At 38.8% G+C, this 21,405-nt stretch overlaps 1 protein-coding gene, 1 long non-coding RNA gene and 1 pseudogene across 2 annotated transcripts; 2 read left to right on the top strand and 1 right to left on the bottom strand.

The window, feature by feature from the left end:
• Positions 1–399: 399 nt before the first annotated feature.
• Positions 400–15,570, top strand: LOC120568328 (annotated as a pseudogene).
• LOC120568326 (28S ribosomal protein S28, mitochondrial-like) lies at positions 6,261–6,650 on the top strand (the record flags this gene model as incomplete). The annotated part of the gene is made up of 1 exon (XM_039815753.1): positions 6,261–6,650. A coding segment is annotated over one exon (390 nt), but the record flags the coding sequence as incomplete, so codon positions are not given.
• On the bottom strand, positions 8,961–11,817 carry LOC120568342. Its single transcript, XR_005640708.1, has 2 exons — positions 11,689–11,817; positions 8,961–9,194 (listed from the first exon to the last, which is right to left on the bottom strand). It is a non-coding gene; the product is annotated as an uncharacterized LOC120568342 (long non-coding RNA).
• Positions 15,571–21,405: the final 5,835 nt, after the last annotated feature.

Below are 21,405 nucleotides of genomic sequence, written 5' to 3' on the forward strand. Positions count from 1 at the left end.
TTGCTCTTTATTTTAATAATTTATTTTATTGCTTTAACCTTTTTGTGTGCATTTTTTTTGTCTTTGTCCAATCCTTCTTATTATTGTTATTATTATACATAACACATTTTGACATGTTACAACTGTGAATAATAAATTGCTGAATTCCATTTAGCTGCTTCAGTTTGAGGGTCCTGTATTGTTCCTGTTGGCTGTCTCACCATCATGGTTTACGGGAACACTTGAACAGAACAGAGCCATCGTTCATCTTACACTTGTGCTTTTCCTTCTATGGCAAATGAAGTCAAAATATCTGCAGTGAAAAAGCGCCTGTTGTCAGACAGCAGCGCCTTAGTCTGTCTGCGGAAGGGCTGATGGGAGATGTGAGGAGCTGTTAGAAACCACGTGGCCCTCGTCTGATCTCACAGTTCGTCCTTGTTTGGCCTCAGCTGCATCAGAGCGCCACTTCTCCCCAGGTTCACCAGAGGAAACACCACTGAACTAAATGCTTTTCCTCCCAGCTGCTGCTCTGTGCTGTGTGTGTTCAGGTGAGTGTTTCCAGCCAATCAGGAGCCAACAAACTCCACCTTTAACAAACACTGGCTCACACTCACCTTCATCTACCTGTCTGTTCCTCTACAGCGCTGGCTGCCATGGCAACACAGCTGATTCAGGATGATTTAACATTGACCAGGAGAGTTGGTGGAGACGTCTCCTTCAGCTGTCGAGGCACTGAGCAGTGTGACAGTAATTACAGATACTGGTACCAGAAGAGAGACACAGAAACATTCACAAGGATTCTTCGTATTGATACAAGTGATGGTGTCATAGAGGAGAGATACAATCATCCTCAGAAAGATGATTTCTCAGCTGTGAATAATCAGAACGTCTGTGAGTTGCAGATCCAGAAAGTTAAACTCGATCATTCAGCCACCTACTACTGCTCCTGTAGGAAGTATGATTCCCACAGTGAGAAATGCTCCCTGCAGCCTGAACAAAAACCTCCAGATGAACAGATGTCAAACAGTGTTTGTGACAGGAAGAGATCAGTAAACCACAGCCCAGGTTCACATATTTCACCTCCATCTCAGCCAGAGTCACTAACAGTGTTGGGCAGTAACGCATTACTAAGTAATCTATTACTGTTATATTATTAGGATACTTTCCCCAGTAATGAGTAGTGTAAGGGATTACAATTTCCAAAACAGTAATTATATTAGTTATTAATCCAGTTAGAAAGTAATATAGTAATATAACAAGTACAATAACTAATTAGTTTTGATATGTAATATGTAAGGTAATATTTTTTTTAAGCAGTAATAACTAACAAGTAACTGATTCCACTTCCTGAGTAAGTTGTCTAACACTGGTCACAAACACACTGAACTGAGCTGAAGTTTCTTTTCTTAACACAGAGAAACAATAATAAAAGATCTGAAACAGAAAACTATTCAAATAATTACATTCATAATACAATGTAACATACAAAACATACAAATGTATGTACATGTGTTATGACCCTGAGGTCATATTTTGTAATTTGTTTGGCCCTGCACTATCAGTTGTTCTCCTGAAGGTACACAGGTAACGAAGAACAGGTGTGACCACCAGATTGGTCCAGCAGAGCTGATAGCTGTCTCCTGATTGGTCGCCGGGAGGACAGCAGCCATCTTAAGCCTCATCAGACAGGACCTGTGCCCCTCTCTTTGCTCTGCCATTCCCAACATGTGCCTGTGTAACCTGAGTCTTGTGGTCCAAGTGGTTGTGAGTTGTGTTAACAGCCTTCAGTTTTGAGTTCTTTGATTTGTTATCCTTCAGCCACTTTGTGTTAGTTGTGAATACATTTTTCAATGTCTTATGTTGCTAGTAGCAGTCTGGTAGGAGTGAGAAGTCCTTTTTTTTTTGTTCCCTTTCTTCTCCTGTTTTGTGATCAGAAGCTTAGGTTAGAGCTTTGTCTTTTCTTTACTTGTTTTGGGTTTAGTTTGCGTTTAGAATTGTTTTGTTTGTTGTGTTGGGGCCTCATCTCCAAAATAAATAGAAACTGCTACTTTGAATTCTTTGTCCTGTTTGGGAGTGGGGCACCTGTTATGTTGCATCCGTTTAACCCCTAGACATCAGGTCGTAACACATGTGATTTAAAAAAATAAAAATAAAAAAGGCAGTTCCTGATTACAATCATTTAGAGAAAATTAGCAAAATGATGAAACCAAAAACCAGCTTCAACATTTAAAGATTAAAATCCTCTGATTTGACCTGCTGCAGGAATAAAGTCTGTAATAAATCCTAATATTTATACACATTTTAAGATGACTTATAAACTGTTAATCAACAGAGAAATGTCTAATGACATGTGACAGAATATGGATTGAAGATATTTTAAGGTTTTTAAAACAATGTATAATTATATTAATGTCAAACCATATATATATATATATATATATATATATATATATATATATATATATATCCAAACACTGAAATCACTTTGAATGAATGATTAAATTGCAACAAACCTTTTCATCCAATAACGTTAATTTCAGCTTTAATATTTCTGACCTTAAGTTCAGCAATTATATAAAAAGTAGGAGGATCACAACTCTTTCTACTTCAGATAACAACAAGACTACATTCCAACACACAGACATTATAAATGTATAGTAATGGATGTTAGGCGCTCCCCGCCCTGCTCTCTTTTTCCTCTGTTCATCTCAGGTGTTCCTGATTTCTGATTGAGGGGGGCCCCTCCCCTGGATATAAGAGAGGCTGGGAGACAGAAATCTGTCTCTGAGACTGAAGCAGCTGATCACCGTTGGTTTCTCTTCTCTTCTTTTGGGTTTCTTTGCTTTGAGGATGGAGGTCTGAGGCCCGTTCCAGAAAGCAGGTTTAGTGAAAACTCTGAGTTGGTTAACCCTGAGATGAGGGAAACTCTGGGTTTTCCGTTCCAGAAAGAGAGGTAACTTAACCTCAGAGTCAGTTACTATGGTAACTTCACCTCAGAGTCAGTTACTATGGTAACTGAGTCTGTGAACCTAACCTGGTCGGGAGCAGGTTTTTCTTCAAGAAACGGGGAAAAAAACTTGAGTTTCTCTCAGTCTCCTCCCTCTCAGAGGGAGGGGAAACTAATTCCCTCATTCATTCAGTCTGTATCAGGCGCATTTTAATGCAGTTTGTTATCTGCATGAATAAGAAAACATATTGGTTTATGTTAGGCAGACTATAAAATGTTTTTTTTCTCAAACATGTCATGTCCTTTTGTCGACGATCGCGTTGATGAAAAAGCTGTATTAATTCATAGAGTTTACCTCGGGAGATGATATTGAGTCCCGACTAGATGTTTCTTCATTTCCACATAACCGATTTGAGAGGTATTTTTTATCACAGTCTATTAGATATGTAGATACCTTATCCTTCCACTAGTTCAACATCGTGGACAGGCTTTAACATCCCAGCAGATTCTTTGTGTCGCATTACGTTTTCTTTCTAACAGCAGCGGATCATACTGTAATAGTAAAGCCACTGTATGTAGAGCTGTCAGAAAAGTGTGATCGCTCTGAAACGTTTTTTAAACGTGTTCCCTGGACACAAACCAGTGAGAGCCATTAAAAAGAAATAAATGATTATACTTATAGTTCTGTTAATGACCATGGTGCTGCAGTATGGGCTGAAATATGTGCCACCAGAAACTGAATTTGAATCATTTATATTTGAATTTGAATTGCTAAACTTGAATAATTGCATTGAAAAACTGAATTTGAATCACATAATTTGAAATTGAATTTATTCGTTTGTAACTGAAGTCCAATAAAATTTAATCTTCACTGAAAATTCAACTCTCTATATATCCTCACATTCAGGGTCCGTGTACTTTTTCGTTCATTCGATTTTCATTTCATAAACAGACTTAAAAAACAAAAAATGAATGGTTATTTGATTTTCGTCTTAAAATACAACAATTGAAATTGAAATACAAGGCATTTTTTTCCTTTTCATGGTCAAAAGGGGATGGGAGAAATTAAAAATATGCTGTGATTTTCATTTTCTATTTCATATAACAAAAATAAAATCACTCGGATATAGAAATGAAAAAAGGTTTGTTTTTTCATATTCAGAGACCGGATGTTGTCATTTCCAAGGCAACAGCGCCAGCCTAGCCTACCAGTGTTGCTTTTAGCCCAGGCTAAAATTACTTTGGAAACCTATACTCTTGATAATGCTTGGGGGGAATTTTATTTCATAATGCCACATGTATTTATTCCCCTCTCTCCCTGCCTCCCTCTGACTCTCTGTCTCTACCCGCCGCAGACAACTTCGCCCCAAGAGAGTCGAACCAGCTGAGGAAACAGACTTTAAGTTCACGGCTGTAACGTTACCGTTACGCCACCGTTAACAATCCCAAACGTTCTGTTGCTGATCTGGCAGAGAGTCACCGGCGGTTCGGGATCAGATCATGGGGATCAGACCTCCGGTGCTGGGTCTATTCTAATATTAGCTGCTGCTGCAGCTAGCTAGCAGATAGCCACCAGCCCTGTGACCTCGGTCCCCACGGTTCGCTCCCCGGGACTGACTGACTCGATCTGGTCCGTCTGCAGAGCTGCGTTACCCGCTCTAGCTGAGCTGGGAATCTGCCGCGCTTGTGATTTATTCATATTTTATTTTATTTGCAGATAGTGATATGCTATGATGCTATGATAGGCTTGCTGCTGCTTTTAGTCTGAGTCTGTGAGATAACCAAACTTCCTTTAAATATAACGTGCATATAAATAGATGGAATAAATAAAAGTCCCTTGAAATACATAGTAAAACATACATGTATTTAGGCTATTGAACTATTATGACTAAAGCCTGTATTTCATGATCTATTTCATAGCCATATGTATATTTATGTAAAGGGGCAAAAACGGAAGTTATAGGCTACAGATTCCCTCAGCAGCGCGGGACATTCTAAAACGGCTTAACGTGAAAAGCTTAACTTTAATGTACCTAAACAATGATCAATCAGATATCAGTCAGTTATCAGTCAGATAACGTTCTTACGACTTTGGTTTAGATTTTTTGATCACTGTTTATAAACAGTGATCAAAAATCCTTAACTATGAAAAAGCTTAATGGTTAACCACGTTAAGCTTTTCCTTACAATTCCTTTAATGAAGCAGAAACCCTTAATGTCAGCTAACGTCCATAATAATTGTACTTTGGGTTAGATTTTTGACAGTTTTCAGTGGTTATGAGGAGCAATATGAGAGAGAAATTTGGTAATCCTTGATCATTGCTCATTGATCATAGAGCGAATCGCCAGCTCTGCAGAGTCAGTCCGGGCGAACCGAAGGACCGAGGTCACAGGGCTGGTGGCTACCTGCTAGCTAGCTGCAGCAGCAGCTAATATTAGAATAGACCCAGCACCGGAGGTCTGATCCCCATGATCTGATCCCGAACCCCTGGTGACTCTCTGCCAGATCAGCAAGCTTAACGGCAGCAACAGAACGTTTGCTGGGATTGTTAACGGTGGCGTAACGGTTACGTTACAGCCGTGAACCGAAAGTCTATTTGCTCCGCTGGTTCGACTCTCTTCGGGCGAAGTTGTCTGCGGCGGGTAGAGACAGGGAGGCAGGGAGAGAGGGTAATAAATACATGTGACATTATGAAATAAAATTCCCCCCAAGGATTATCAAGAGTATAGCTAGCTAGGTTTCCAAAGTAATTTTGGCCTGGGCTGAACACTGGTAGGCTAGGCTGGCGCTGTTGCCTTGGAAATGACAACATCCGGTCTCTGAATATAAAAAAACAAGCCTTTTTTTCGTTTCTGTTTTCGAGTGATTTTATTTTTGTTATATAAAATAGAAAATGAAAATCACAGCATATTTTAAATTTCTCCCATCCCATTTCGACCATGAAAAAGAAAAAACGCATTGTATTTCAATTTCAAATGTCGTATTTTAAAACGAAAATCAAATAACCATTCGTTTTTTGTTTTTTAATACCTGTTTATGAAATGAAAATCGAATGAACGAAAAAGTACACGGACCATTCAGTTCTCAGTATTCAGATTCAGATCAGCAAATTCAATTTCAAGTTACCGAGACAGACATCCGGGTACTTGGAGGATGAAGGAAGAGCAATCGAGCGCAGATCGATAGGTAGAGTCCAGTGGCGCAGGATTAGCACTAAAGATGCCAAACTGTTTTTGGATGTTGGAACGAAATAAATGACAAAAAACAAACAGCAAGGGATAACAGTTCACAGGTGAGAATGTGTTTTATGATATATATGCCGACTTGGACCTGCAATCTGAGCTCCGGCGGCAGCGGGAGGTGGAGAGTTCCATAGCCGGCGGCAGCGTCTCTTTCCCCGAGCAGGAACACCACTTCGCCTCGCTACTGCGCCGGTCCCCGCTGATCCAGATCGGACGGGCCAAAGACAGAGTGGTTATCGGCAGGATCTTCCACATAGTCCAGGACGACCTGTATGTAGATTTCGGATGGAAGTTCCACTGCGTTTGCCGGCGGCCGGCAGACGGAGAGAAGCTACAGCGGGGCAGCAGAGTCCGTTTGCGGCTGCAGGATCTGGAGCTCACTGCCCGCTTCCTGGAAGCCAAAACCGACACCACGCTGCTGGAGGCCCGGGCCGTACTGCTGGGACGGCTGGAGGGAAGGGAAGCCCGGGAGAACCAGAACCAGGACTCAGCGGAGCGGACTGTCACAGCCTGCTGAAGTTTAAATCAGAAGTTTCCTAAAGGGAGTCTGGCGGGATTCGGACTGTGGATGACGAAACATGATTTTAAGTCTCGTTAAATAAATAACTATATGCAGAAATAAATGAACGAATAGTGGAGGAGTGAGCCTGGACATTTCAGTCTGTTTAAACCTCACTTTGAAGCAGAACCTCTTGGGTGAAGTTTCTGTTTGGACTCAGATCTGTGAACTGATTATAATAAATATTCTTTTTATAAACACATGAATTAGTCTCTTTGTTTGTTACTGCACATGATGATAAAGCTACACTTTTAAATAACAAACAAAACTAACTTTAATATGTATATAAACGCTCTAATGAAGGAGACATACGATCAGATATTAGAGTTGATTAAAAATAGACTCAAATAATAATTTACTATTTTGCGTTTTAATGTGGAAACATCTTGTATAAACTCAGGGGACTGGCTCTTACATCACATTGTATTGCAGGCTTGCTGATGTACAAAGTAAACCAATGCAATTCAAATGTTTAAATTAATTAAAATGTATTTTCAAATATGGATAGTCACACTACTTTGCATGCAGTAGGCTAGGCTAAGGTAAGTAGAGATAGTTCATTTTAAGTTTACTTAAGTGGAAGAATGTGACTAATAAACCTAGGCGTACTAACACCAGGCATTACATTTTGAACATTGTGAACAGGTAGATTATATTCTCTATGAGTCTCTGGGTCAAGGCGAGGCTGTGCTCCAAAACGTATGTGCTGGCCGAAGAGGAGTCCTGTGTATCTGCGCCACTGAACTCTACCTATCGATCTGCGCTCGATTGCTCCTCCTTCATCCTCCAAGTACCCGGATGTCTGTCTCAGTAACTTGAAATTGAATTTGCTGATCTGAATCTGAATACTGAGAACTGAATGTGAGGATATATAGAGAGTTGAATTTTCAATGATGATCAAATTTTATTGGAATTCAGTTACAAACGAATAAATTCAATTTCAAATTATACTATTCAGATTCAGTTTTTCAATGCAATGATTCAAATTAAACAATTTCAAATTATGTGATTCAAATTCTGTTTTTCAATGCAATTATTCAAGTTTAGCAATTCAAATTCAAATATAAATGATTCAAATTCAGTTTCTGGTGGCACATATTTCAGCCCATACTGCAGCCTCAGAATGGGAATAGTATAGTTTACTTTTTCGCCCGCAGGATTGCACCTGAATAAAATTATAGGTGTAGCCTACAATTCCAGTTTTCACCAGTAGCCTAATATTATAAGTTAACTGTGATTAAATATGAAATTAATACACAATGCGTACGCAGTGACTCGAGCAACAATTTTCATTCCTCACCAATTCTCTCTCTTTGGAGCAGCAGCCGCTGTCTTGCTTTTTTAACGAAATGTATGTTCAAACCATAGACTCTTAATATTAATAATATACTGTCTATGGTTCAAACTCGCTGTATGTTCCCATGAGTATTTCCGCCGACCCGTTTGTTTGTGGTTGTTACCATGGTGAATCGTAGAATCACGGCTCCATTCATGCTGCCTTATGTGCACGCGCCTAACCCTGAGTCAACCTACTCCGAGTTGATTGAACCAACTCAAATCAGCTGTTCTGGAACCGAAAACTCAGAGTTTCCATCTCAGGGTAAATCAACTCAGAGATCAAGGTTAGACTCAGTTTGATAAACCTCCTACCTGGAACGGACCTCTGGTAGTCTAGTTTTTGTGGCTTTGTTTCTGTTAGTTAGTTACTACTTTTTAGTTTGGGGGTGGGTTGGCTCAGGCTTCTTCTCTTCTTTTGTTCTTTTTGGCCAGACCTCCAGACTCCCGTAGTTTTGGTTTAATCAATAATAGTTAATTTGTGAATACATCTTAATTTACTTTAACTAATCCTTAGGTTTGGTGTTATTCGATATGTTGACGGTCACATTTAAGTTGCGTTTGTTTGCTGTGGCCGTAACATATTTGGGGGCTCGTCAAACGGTCAGGTGTGTAGATCTCTAGAGTGTGGTTCTGATTTGGTGAATACCTTGGTTGTGGCGTTGTGTGATGAGGCCTTCCTGAAGGGTGTGTTGTCATTAACTACACTGCAACACACAGACATTATACATTTATAGTAATGGACTAAATATAAAAATGTGAGCGGATGATGTTACTGGATAAAAACTTATCAAAGTCAGTAGGATTCATCCTCTGAGGAACATGAACGTCTGAACCAACGATCCACAACAGCTAGTGTAACAGATTGGAAGTCTGTTAATTTTAAATAAATTAAGATTTAGACTCCCAGCCATTTTAATAGTTTAAAAGTTAAGTTTAAACTGACATTAAAATCACAATCTCCTCAAAAACCAGGGGAGACAATAGAACCATGGATTGTCCAATATTCTGTCCCAGGGTGAAACAACAACCAAGTCCAGTCCAGCCTGGAGTCAGCTCCGTGTTTCTCCTGGCGCCGGCACAGAATATCTGCTTCAGCGGGGCTTTGAATAGCCGAGTCCAGGGACGTCACTAGGATTGAAAGACAGGGGGGGGGTTAGCCCCCAGGGTATTTGTAACTTGCATTTGCAACATCATTGCACTCACATCTTTTGTTACTGTATTAGAGCTCCACTTATGTCAAGAAACCAAGATGTTAACAAGTAAAAAGTGACAGACATATCCTTTTCTTCCATTTCTACTCTGTTCCTTCTGTCTTATCCTTTAAGATAAAAAACTCTGATGCTAATTTCATGACTTCGAAATGCAAATTGGTCACATGAGACAAAAACCAAAATGTCCAAAAACTGACAAACAGAGGCCAGACAGCTAATAAGCTGGTAAGTTAAACAAATATGACAAATAGAAAAGAAAAAAAATAGGCATAATAGGCATCACTGCATACTTTATCATGTAAGCTACTGATACGGATCCTATTTAAAGTGGCTACTGTCTAAATACAATAATCTGATGGCGGAAGGAATAAAAGATTTGGAGTAATGATTACTGTATATACTGTATGTACTGTATGTAGGATTGCTTTCATTTTGTTTTCACATGTGTATCTGTGGGCATGTCCTCATCTTTAGCCTAGCCTTAGGCAACATCTACATATGTATTTAATTTATCAAAGCCAATGAATGAAGAAAGTTAAATTGGTTAGAATATGGCTAGCATATATAATAAATATAATTAAATAATTTAGTTTAGACTATGCATAGTGCCTAGGCCTGCCAACAAATGTTTATGGTTACAAAACAATCCTTAGACCTATAGACCACTACTGACCTCAATCAGGATCAACTGCTCTGCCAATCTCCTGCTTCTCTCTCTCTGCTGAAATATCTTCCAATATCCATCTCATCTGCTCCATGAATTGAAGGCTATATTATTGGCAGTGAATTGAGAGTTGTGATTAGCTTGCTAAGTTAACCATTTCTTGTATTTCCCTCGTTCACTCTAGCTAGACTTTAGTTTTCCATAGCAAACCAAAATATCCCCTTTCCTTTACCTCAAGAAAACGTAGCTAAAAAGAAGCATAGCGAGATCAGACCAAAGAGTAGCGAGGAGATGAATCCCCCAGTTACTCCCAACGCTCCGCTCTGTCACGCTCTGAAAGCTGCTAGTTCACACCAATGCAACGAGACGGTGCGGTGCAGGGGCGCCGCCAGAAATTTTGGGCTCCATGACAAAAAAAAAAGAAATAATCAAATTGGGCTCCCTCAGCACAGCTGTTGTCACCACATCTCTAGGACCTAACTGTCCCATCAAAAGCTTTACATAACTCTCATTAAAGGCTTGAAACTGTCTTGCTTCTTGTAGTTCAAAACTAGTATAGCACAATATTTACTGCTGGTGATTTGTGCATGCATGCAAGTCTTGTATGTAGTTCACTATTTGATGCAAGATTAAAAGCAACCATAATGTGCTGAAGGCCATCTTTTACAGTCTCAATGTATCATTATTGTAAAATCTGACTCATCTGTTGTTAAGTCTGCTAAAAGGGGCAGGGACAATGATTTAATATGCATATCTTGCTAAACGTTTCCCTGCACTGATTAAATGGTGATTAAATGTAGGCTAGCACTAGCCTGTAGCTAGCTAGCTTATTCCACTATGGACATTAAGCCATCAGGTTAATACCACTCACAGACTACAGGCTACCCACCTCTCTTGGTGAAAAACTGGGTTACAGTTTGACACCCTTTCCTTTGTCTTTCCTCTCTTTCCTTTTCTGAAAACCAGATTTTGATTTAATGTTACTTGGCAACATTGTGGTCACGGTTACAGTTGTGGCGCATCTACTGACTGCAGTAGACTGAGTGTGCTAAGGCAGGACCCAACCATTTCATGCAGATACAGGGGGGTCGTTGGTCAATATGGATATTTACTTTTTGGTCAATGGGGATATTTAACTTTTACTGCCAAAAACAAGTAAAAACAGATCAATAATAATATTATACTTGAAATATATATACACACTGAATGATGATGGTTTAATAATTTTATATTAGTTTGTATCTATTTTTTGGGGCCCCTGTCAGTCATGGGCCCTTGGAATTGTCCTAACGTTTCCCTGACTCTCTGTACTTCTGTCTAACTTCAGAATTTTCGGCTATTTTTTTGTAGCTGGATATATATCATTTGTTGCATCTCAATAGCAATGAGGAAAAATCAAATTGTTATTATTTAGGGGGGCTTAGGAACATTTTGGGGTAGCTTTAGCCCCCCTAAACGACGTCCATGGCCGATTCCAATCCAGAGATCCAGAACCAGGAATTCTGTGGTGCCGCTCTGCTTCTGTCAGCGGAGAAATGTAAAATCAATGGGTAGCCTGCTCGTAGCCCGGCAACTTTAAACCAGTCTCGGGTGACTAGAATGACAAATTTCCTTTCCTCTACTTCAAGTGGGCTCATCAACAGTACTGCCGTGTCTGCTGCTCTGCCGTCGGCCCCAGGATCTGGCACCTTCACAGGAATGAACAACTAGTAAAAACGACTCCTTTAGCTCAAATGCTAAAACACACCCACGCATCAGTGTGGGAGAAAAGGACCACTTCACTGCAGAGTCTGGGATTCAGCTCCACCAGGGTACAGGAGATCCAGTCAGCAGCAACACCAAGGGAGAAGATGAGCAAGCCAGGCCGCTGCAGCACACAGCCGGTCCATCCATCCAGAGCATTGTCCCCCTCAGTAAGAGATCTAGCCTCCTTTTATAGGGAGTGGTCTGATCAGCTGGCCAATCAGATCGCTGATGTGAACGGTGTTCTACAGGTGGGTCAATTAGTGTTTGTTGTTGCAGTACGTGAAAGAGGGAAAAAATAAATTGTCCACAGCAAAATATAATAACTTAAACCCACAGCAAACAATATCAGAGTTTTAAGGCAAAAATCTATCAATAACAATTATACAAAATAAACTAAGGTCATCAATCATACTGCTCCACTTGTTTTATATTATATGACACTAGTACAGCATACATACAGACATAAAAGAAGAGACAGTCATGTTAATATGAACATTAAAGAAACACATCATGGAGCTGGAATATGATACTGGTTAATAATTTGGACTGGTTCACCTCAGCAGACACATTCAGCAGCAGTAAGGGTTTTTGTATCACTCAGTTTCACTGTGGGAGGCAGATGGTACTGGATGTTTGGCTCTGGAACTAAACTGATTGTATCAGGTAAGAATAAACATTTATTTTCCTTCAGTTTTATTATTGATCAAGTTTTAAATGTGTTTTAATGAGTTTCTGCTGCTTCAGGCTTCACATGTTAGTTTTTTCATCATTAGAAGAGAATTCTTGCAGCCATGCTGCTATTGTTACATAAAAAAGGTTCATAGTTCCTGAAAACATGTTTAAATCTCACCGCACAACTCCAGTTATTCTTTATTTCTGCAGGAGATTAAACTGATTTATATAGAAAAAGTTTGATGAAATGTTAGAAACATACAGTATTTGATCCTCTGTTAATCAGCAGTAAGATAATATATGATGTTAAACATAATCTAATATATGTCAGTAAATGTATTTTGTGAAGCGTATAGTTTTAATTATGTTGTTTAGGATAATTAATAAATCATTTTTCCAAGTTATTGTATTTTATATGATGGTACATTTATCTTTTAGTGGAAGATATATATATATATATATATATATATATATATATATATATAAATGAAGAGACAGAGATACTGAATATGATATTACAATAAATATGACATGCATAATAATTTATATACTTACATATAGATTATAAATGATGATATAAACAGCACAAACACACATATATATTGATATGTATCTCAGCATACTTTTGATATAAATAGTATTTGATGATTAACATAATTTTAATAATAAACACATTTTATGGTAATTGTGTATAAAAGGTAAATTTGTTATGAAAGAAACATGAAATTAATGATATACTGATTTGTTTCTTAAGCAATTAGAGTAAAATATAAGGTAGTAAATATCTATGTTATATGTAGCCTATTGTAATTAAAATGCTAATAGTAATTTATGAAAAGATAAATATGTAATTTATTTTAATATATAAGTTAACTCTACAACACTGTTCCTTTGTGTGAAGGTACATTTCATAATTATTATATGTTAATTTACAATCAGGGATCAAGATAGTCTCTTTATTATATTGCAGTTTTTATTTAAATTTGATATATCATAAAAACAACCCGTTGTCCCTCTGAACTGGTAAAATAAGGAGGTTTGGACAGTGTCTGTCAGCGTCTGAAGAGACGCTAAAACCACCTTCAGCGTGTTTGTAGAGCGCTCCAGGGAGAGCAGCAGCTACATGGAGCTTGAATATGACTTAGCATTAAGAGAGACTACGGTAGAGAGTAGTATGAAAGCCCCAAAATCTGCATAGGGAGGTTGGTTGGGGGGGTGGATGGGTCAAACAACACAGGACCTTCACCCAGGAGACCGGGGATCGGGTCCCGTGTGTCACGTTTCCTAAACCCAACCGTCCCGTTCTTGTCCCGCGTGTCATGGAAACGTAAGCCCCCCCCCACCATCTTTTCCTAAACCTAACTGCGTCAAAAATGGGCCGCGTAGTCCCGACCCAGCACGTTTAGATAAAGAACGTTTAGATATGACACTAAAGAAGTCTTTTATCGTCAATAACAACGCCAAAGTCACCTGACCAAGCGTCTGTATTTTATGAGATGGGAGTGAGAATCTGTTGAATAAAAATCATTCACGGTTTAATGCTAAGATATTTTTGATGTAAATATTATATCTACTCATTCAAAGTCAATCTTTATTGGCTCCTATACAAATTGTTTTTCATTAGTGGTTATAAAATAAGGACTAAGACTCAAATAAATTGTTATATATGATCTTTATATAAAATGTATAAACACATCATGAACAGAGTCATAGATTAATTAAAGTTCATACTGAAAGTGGAGGCTGTTAATTAAAATAAAAAACATCTAATTACAATTACTTAACTTACCGGAGAGACAGTGATTTCCATCGGTTTTTGACTGCATACATTACGTTTCAATATATAGTTGTAGTTATAAAGATTGTAATAATTTAAATTGCTCAAGTATCATATGTGAAAGTAAATGTTATGTATTATAATATAGAATGAAATTGTCCATTCTATGAAGGAAAATGTCATCACTATATTATGTTAGTAATAATAATTTTGGTAAATAGACTTTGCATATTGACGTCAAGAATTGCCATATAAATAACTGTCTTTAGTCCCCATATAACCCGTGCTGACATGAGATGATGTGTGTGTTTCATATGAAGGTGAATCCAGTATATGTAGTGAACTTTGTGCTGTATTGATGAGTAGTTTAGTGATCAGAGTCCATGTAGTTTCCAGGATCAGACTGAATGCAGTGCTGGAAGCTGCTGGTGACTGTGTGAATGTGTGTCTGTGCTGCTTGTTGCTGCTGTCAAACTCCAGATGAGCCGGTAGTGAAGCCCGTGGTGAGCGTGTACCCAGCAGCATCCAGAGCCCACCTGGAGGGGAAGAGCGCCCTGCTGTGTCTGGCCTCAGCCATGTTTCCTCCTCTGGTCCAGTTCTCCTGGAAAAGACGAAAGGAGAATGGTCCTCTGGCGGAGCTGCCCTCTGCTGAGGGAGAGCAGCTGGAGATCAGAGAGTTGGGACGCACCGCCTCCATTTTGCTGATCCATCAGAAAGAGAACAGCGAATATAAATACTGCTGCTATGTCCAACATGAGGGGGGAAATGTGAAGGGCCACACTGAACAAGGTAATGAAGGCTTGGTGACTGTTTTCAGCAGTGATTTATCTTAATGTAGAGACAGTGTCAAAGAGAGCAGAGGACTGACATTTCTCACTGCAACTCCAGTGTTGCAATTTCACAAAATTTTGGACTATGACCATATTTGTATCTAAAACATTGGAAAAGCTAGAGCAGTTAAAACAAAAACTCAAAAAGCTTAAAGACAAAACTTGCTAAACCAACTACAATCATTAGATTTGTGAAGTCTTTGAGTCAGTTTTTAAGCTCTCAAATGCCTTGAATGCAGCACCTTATAACCTTATAATAAACCTTGAAGTCCACACTATTCACTGCTTTTCTGTTTCAGAGGTTTCTACTCTTCCACCACTGTCTCAGTACCAAGTGAAGTTGCTCTGTCTGCTGTACACACAGCTGATAGTGAAGAGTCTGGTGTACTGCTGTGGACTCTCTCTGCTGATGATCCTCAGAAACAAGGGACCGTCCACCAGCTGAACACATGCTGACTGACTCTTTTCTGCTCACCTTTTCTCGCCATCAAATCTCATAAATTCTTCTAATTCATCACTTTGATCAGTATTGACAAATATAAATGATGATGTGTTGTAGTTGTCATCCTAAACATAATCATATATAAATATATTTTTGAAGTTACTAAGGGTGTATTCTGTATAGTGTTATTTTAATACTATTTGATACTGATTATTTCTCCTTTAAATTGTGACTTGTATATTGATAGAAAATTGATGTGAATCATCAGCTGTCTGGTAGATATTTTATAGTGTAAAATATTTTGTTTAGTTCTTGTTTCTTTTTATTACATTATGCAAAGCTCCATCAAATTCTTTTATTGTTACGTTCTCAATAAACTGAAAAATATAAAGTTTCTATTTTTTATGAGAACCCTCATTTTTATGAATTGGAATTAAATTATCAGAAACAGAAACAATGTAATTGGCTGTGTATATACTATATATATATATATATATATATATATATATATATATATATATATATATATATATATATATATATATATGTGTGTGTCTTGTAGGTGTCAACATACAAGTGATTTGGAAGATATGAACATAAGCAAACAGCTAGAGAAAGATAAAACATACTGTATATACACATAGCTGTTATATATAAATCAGTAGTCAATATTATCCTCTCCCACACATTCCCAATATGTGGTATTGTGTTGTTGAAGTATTTTCTGCTTCATTGGACATCGACAGAGAGAAACAGGAAAGGCAGGGTAGACAGGGGATGACATGCAGCAAAAGGAATGGAACCCAGGACTCTTGATACATGGTTCCGCATTTTACAAGGAGAGCTACCGGGACCCCCCCATTTGTTGTATCATGTTAACATGATAACATGGACGCTCTGGTTGGGCTTGAAGATGAGATGTAGATGTTTTTTGAGGGGGTGAAACAACAAGATGACTTCTTTGTCTTTGTGGTTTTTGTTTTGTCGCTCTGATCAATGATAACGGATGTACCGCTTATTGTTGTAAATACTGCGGTCGAGTTAAATACCGTAGAATCATAATGTATTATAATAAACAATAATGATACATTTCTACACATTCTTATACATAATTTCAACTGTTTCGTGAATTTGCCTTAAGTAGTAAATTAATAATTATTCATGATTTAAGTTGAAAATATCAGAAAACGCTGGCAAATACATACAACCTTTTCATTTTTGCTGAAAAAGAAATATCAATTTGCTTTCTTCTTAAAAATAAGCAGAAATATATTTTTAACAATAACATTGGATTTTTATTCTGTTTGTCTATAGGTCTGCAGCACATGGCTGTTCATGTTTTTGTTTTTATTCACTAAATATTTTTGAATATAAGTTATTATATATGAGACATTTTTCTGAGTACTGAGCGCTGAAATCAAACTCCAGTTCCTGGAATGATCCTTTAACCAGAGTGGATGGTTGTAACTGTCATTGTGTTGTTAATGTGAGAAAGGCTGCAGAGCAGAAACCCACACAGCCCGTCTGCTGCAGGAAAGGAAGTGGTGATTCTCTGTCAACAGTTTTTTATGATTTCTAATAACCACTGAGAACAGACTCATATCTGCTGCTGCAGGAACTCCTCTTCCTCTCTGCAGCTGTGTGTCTTTTCTCTTGTGGTCTGGAAGCCTTTTTTCCACTGAGCCCTCTACCCACACACAGTTTAACTGAGCCCAGAGAGCAACAATGATGACCCACCTGGAGGTCACGTCCATGGACTTTATTTATGGGGATTTTAGCCACCGAAGCTGAACTTTACAGTTTACACTTGGATTTGATGAAAGTCCTCATACAAACACGACAAACAACTCAAAAACAACACATTGAGTGTTTTCAGATCTGATGTCCCAGTGGTTAATGTCTGCACTGCAAATAAGGAATAATCTTATTAAATATGTGTTAATTTGCATACTGTACTTACAATGTTGTACAAGTCAGACTCTGAATGATATCTGAACAAAGCCCTGTGTAAAATAAAAACTTAAGGATATAGATAGGAATGAAAGTGTAAAGTTTGGTTTATGTAAGTGCTACTGAAGTGGAGATTTCTGGCTCAGAGTATTAGAAAAAAAACTTTAAAATAAGGATTAAAAAATATTGACATTTTGATTACAGGGTTAATATTTTTTTTTTAAGATTATTTTTTGGGCACTTTTAGGCCTTTACTTCCACAGGACAGATGAAGACATGAAAGGGGAGAGAGAGGGGGAATGACATGCAGCAAAGGTCAGAGCCGAACCCGAGGAGCAAACCCCTACATACAGTGCCTTGCGAAAGTATTCGGCCCCCTTGAACTTTTCGACCTTTTGCCACATTTCAGGCTTCAAACATAAAGATATAAAACTGTAATTTTTTGTGACGAATCAACAACAAGTGGGACACAATAATGAAGTGGAACGAAATTTATTGGATATTTCAAACTTTTTTAAGAAATAAAAAACTGAAAAATTGGGCGTGCAAAATTATTCAGCCCCTTTACTTTCAGTGCAGCAAACTCTCTCCAGAAGTTCAGTGAGGATCTCTGAATAATCCAATGTTGACCTAAATGACTAATGATGATAAATAGAATCCAGCTGTGTGTAATCAAGTCTCCGTATAAATGCACCTGCTCTGTGATAGTCTCAGAGGTCCGTTTAAAGCGCAGAGAGCATCATGAAGAACAAGGAACACACCAGGCAGGTCCGAGATACTGTTGTGGAGAAGTTTAAAGCCGGTTGGATACAAAAAGATTTCCCAAGCTTTAAACATCCCAAGGAGCACTGTGCAAGCGATAATATTGAAATGGAAGGAGTATCAGACCACTACAAATCTAAGAAGACCCGGCGGTCCCTCTAAACTTTCAGCTCATACAATGAGAAGACTGATCAGAGATGCAGCCAAGAGGCCCATGATCACTCTGGATGAACTGCAGAGATCTACAGCTGAGGTGGGAGACTCTGTCCATAGGACAACAATCAGTCGTATACTGCACAAATCTGGCCTTTATGGAAGAGTGGCGCGAAGAAAGCCATTTCTTAAAGATATCCATAAAAAGTGTTGTTTAAAGTTTGCCAAAAGCCACCTGGGAGACACACCAAACATGTGGAAGAAGGTGCTGTGGTCAGATGAAACCAAAATCGAACTTTTTGGCAACAATGCAAAACGTTATGTTTGGCGTAAAAGCAACACAGCTCATCACCCTGAACACACCATCCCCACTGTCAAACATGGTGGTGGCAGCATCATGGTTTGGGCCTGCTTTTCTTCAGCAGGGACAGGGAAGATGGTTAAAATTGATGGGAAGATGGATGGAGCCAAATACAGGACCATTCTGGAAGAAAACCTGATGGAGTCTGCAAAAGACCTGAGACTGGGACGGAGATTTGTCTTCCAACAAGACAATGATCCAAAACCTAAAGCAAAATCTACAATGGAATGGTTCACAAATAAACATATCCAGGTGTTAGAATGGCCAAGTCAAAGTCCAGACGTGAATCCAATCGAGAATCTGTGGAAAGAACTGAAAACTGCTGTTCACAAACGCTCTCCATCCAACCTCACTGAGCTTGAGCTGTTTTGCAAGGAGGAATGGGCAAAAATGTCAGTCTCTCGATGTGCAAAACTGATAGAGACATACCCCAAGCGACTTACAGCTGTAATCGCAGCAAAAGGTGGCGCTACAAAGTATTAACTTAAGGGGGCTGAATAATTTTGCACGCCCAATATTTCAGTTTTTTATTTGTTTAAAAGGTTTGAAATATCCAATAAATTTCGTTCCACTTCATGATTGTGTCCCACTTGTTGTTGATTCTTCACAAAAAATTACAGTTTTATATCTTTATGTTTGAGGCCTGAAATGTGGCAAAAGGTCGAAAAGTTCAAGGGGGCCGAATACTTTCGCAAGGCACTGTATAGGTTGTATAGTAACCCTATGTGAACGGACAAAGATGCAATATGACTCCAGCCTCATACAGAGCTTTTTGTTCATGGAATATAATAGCCCAAGTAACATACGATACGTTGCACGTTTTAAAAGAAACTTAAATCTCACCTTCACCTACATATTTTTTATCTTGAGGTTTTATATCTTAATTTCTTTTCTTGTAATACATATCCGTCTGTTGTGTGTGTGACCTATAGATGTTAACTCCAAACCCCTCTGTCATGTTGTGTAATATATATTGTGATGTGTCTTAGAGATGTTTTAAGGAGGTTTCTAGTTCTTTTCCTTGTTATTTCATTTTATACTTGTTAGAGTTTGTTATGTTACTTTCCTTTTCCTGTACGTGCCATGAAATGTTTTAATATTGTCTGATTTGTTGTTGTTTTGGACCCCAGGAGGTCGTCTAGGCAACAGCTAATGTGGATCCTTATAATAAACAATAAAATGATGATCACCTCTGTGCTCCTCCTGTTGTTACTTTGACACTGCTGCCCTCTGGTGGCTGCAGAGACTCACCGCTTCAAACTACACATCTTGTGTTTCTTTATTTGTGATTTATTTCTTCTCTCTTATTGGTTGTTTCTTGTATGCAGTGTTGCAGAAAGTATTCTGATCCTTTACTACAGTTAAAGTACTAACACCACACAGTACAACAGTTCAGTTCACTTTATTATCCCAGATGGGGAACTTGATCTGCGATCACGAGTGCATGGCATTAAAAAAACACACACGTGTACAAATAAATGAAAAGACAGCAATACAAAAACATGAAGTACCAAAATGTTTCCTGTACATACACTATACAGAATACTATTTTATACAAAGACTTTGTATAAAGGAGTTTAGTGTCTTATTTTAGCTTTCCAAAACCAAAAACACAACAGCAACTCGTTAGATATTGTCTGCTCTAATGTTGGCTACATGTTAGCATGCCCGGCTAACTGATACAACAAATACAGTGGAAACAACGCAGCACTTCCTAATACACACTCTCCCTGCAGTTAGAAAGATTCAGTTCAGTCACTTTATTATCCCACATGGGAAACTTGATCTGCAGTCAGGAGTACAAGACAATAAGTACAAATAAATGAAAAGAGAACAATACTAAAACATAATGTACAAAAATGTTTCCTGAACATACACTAATGCAGTGTTTCTCAAATGGGGTGCGTGTTCCCCTAGTGGTACTCTGGAGGACTGCAGGGGTACGTGTTCCCCCCTAGAGGTACTCTGGAGGACTGCAGGGGTATCGTGTCCCCTAGTGGTACTTGGAGGACTGCAGGGTGCGTGTTCCCCTAGTGGTACTCTGGAGGACTGCAGGGTTACGTGTTCCCCTAGTGGTACTCTGAGGACTGCAGGTGCGATGTTCCCCTAGTGGTACTCTGGAGGACTGCAGGGTCAGTGTTCCCCTAGTGGTACTCTGGAGGACTGCAGAGGGGTACGTGTTCCCCTAGTGGTACTCTGGAGGACTGCAGGAGTGCGTGTCCCCCTAGTGGTACTCTGGAGGACTGCAGGGGAGTACGTGTTCCCCCTAGTGGTACTCTGGAGGGACTGCAGGGTGCGTGTTCCCCTAGTGGTACTCTGGAGGACTGCAGGGTGCGTGTTCCCCTAGTGGTACTCTGGAGGACTGCAGGGTGCGTGTTCCCCTAGTGGTACTTCTTTTGAGGACTGCAGAGTGCGTTTAATTTCTACTGGCTTTTTTTCTCCAAGTTTGTTGCTTTTTTCAAAGTTTTTGTCACAATTTTTGATGTTTGTCACCTTTTTTTTAAGGTTTTGACCTATTACTATCCTTACTGTCCTTACTTTTTTCTACTGTCTTTTTTTCCTTCAAAGTTTTTGTCACTTCTTAGAATTTTTTTTGAATTTTTTGACACTTTTGTCGTCCTAGTGTTGCCTTCTTTCTTTTTACTGTGGTTTTTTTTCAAAGTTTTTATTACTATTTTTGACCTATTTCCAGGTCCAAGGCTGTTGTTCAGTAAATCTATCGCTGACATCGCTGTATTCTTCCTCTTTATAGAGAATTTTCTTTTTTTCTA

Source organism: Perca fluviatilis, chromosome 11, assembly GCF_010015445.1.
Source record: "Perca fluviatilis chromosome 11, GENO_Pfluv_1.0, whole genome shotgun sequence".
Classification (NCBI taxonomy): Eukaryota; Metazoa; Chordata; class Actinopteri; order Perciformes; family Percidae; genus Perca; species Perca fluviatilis.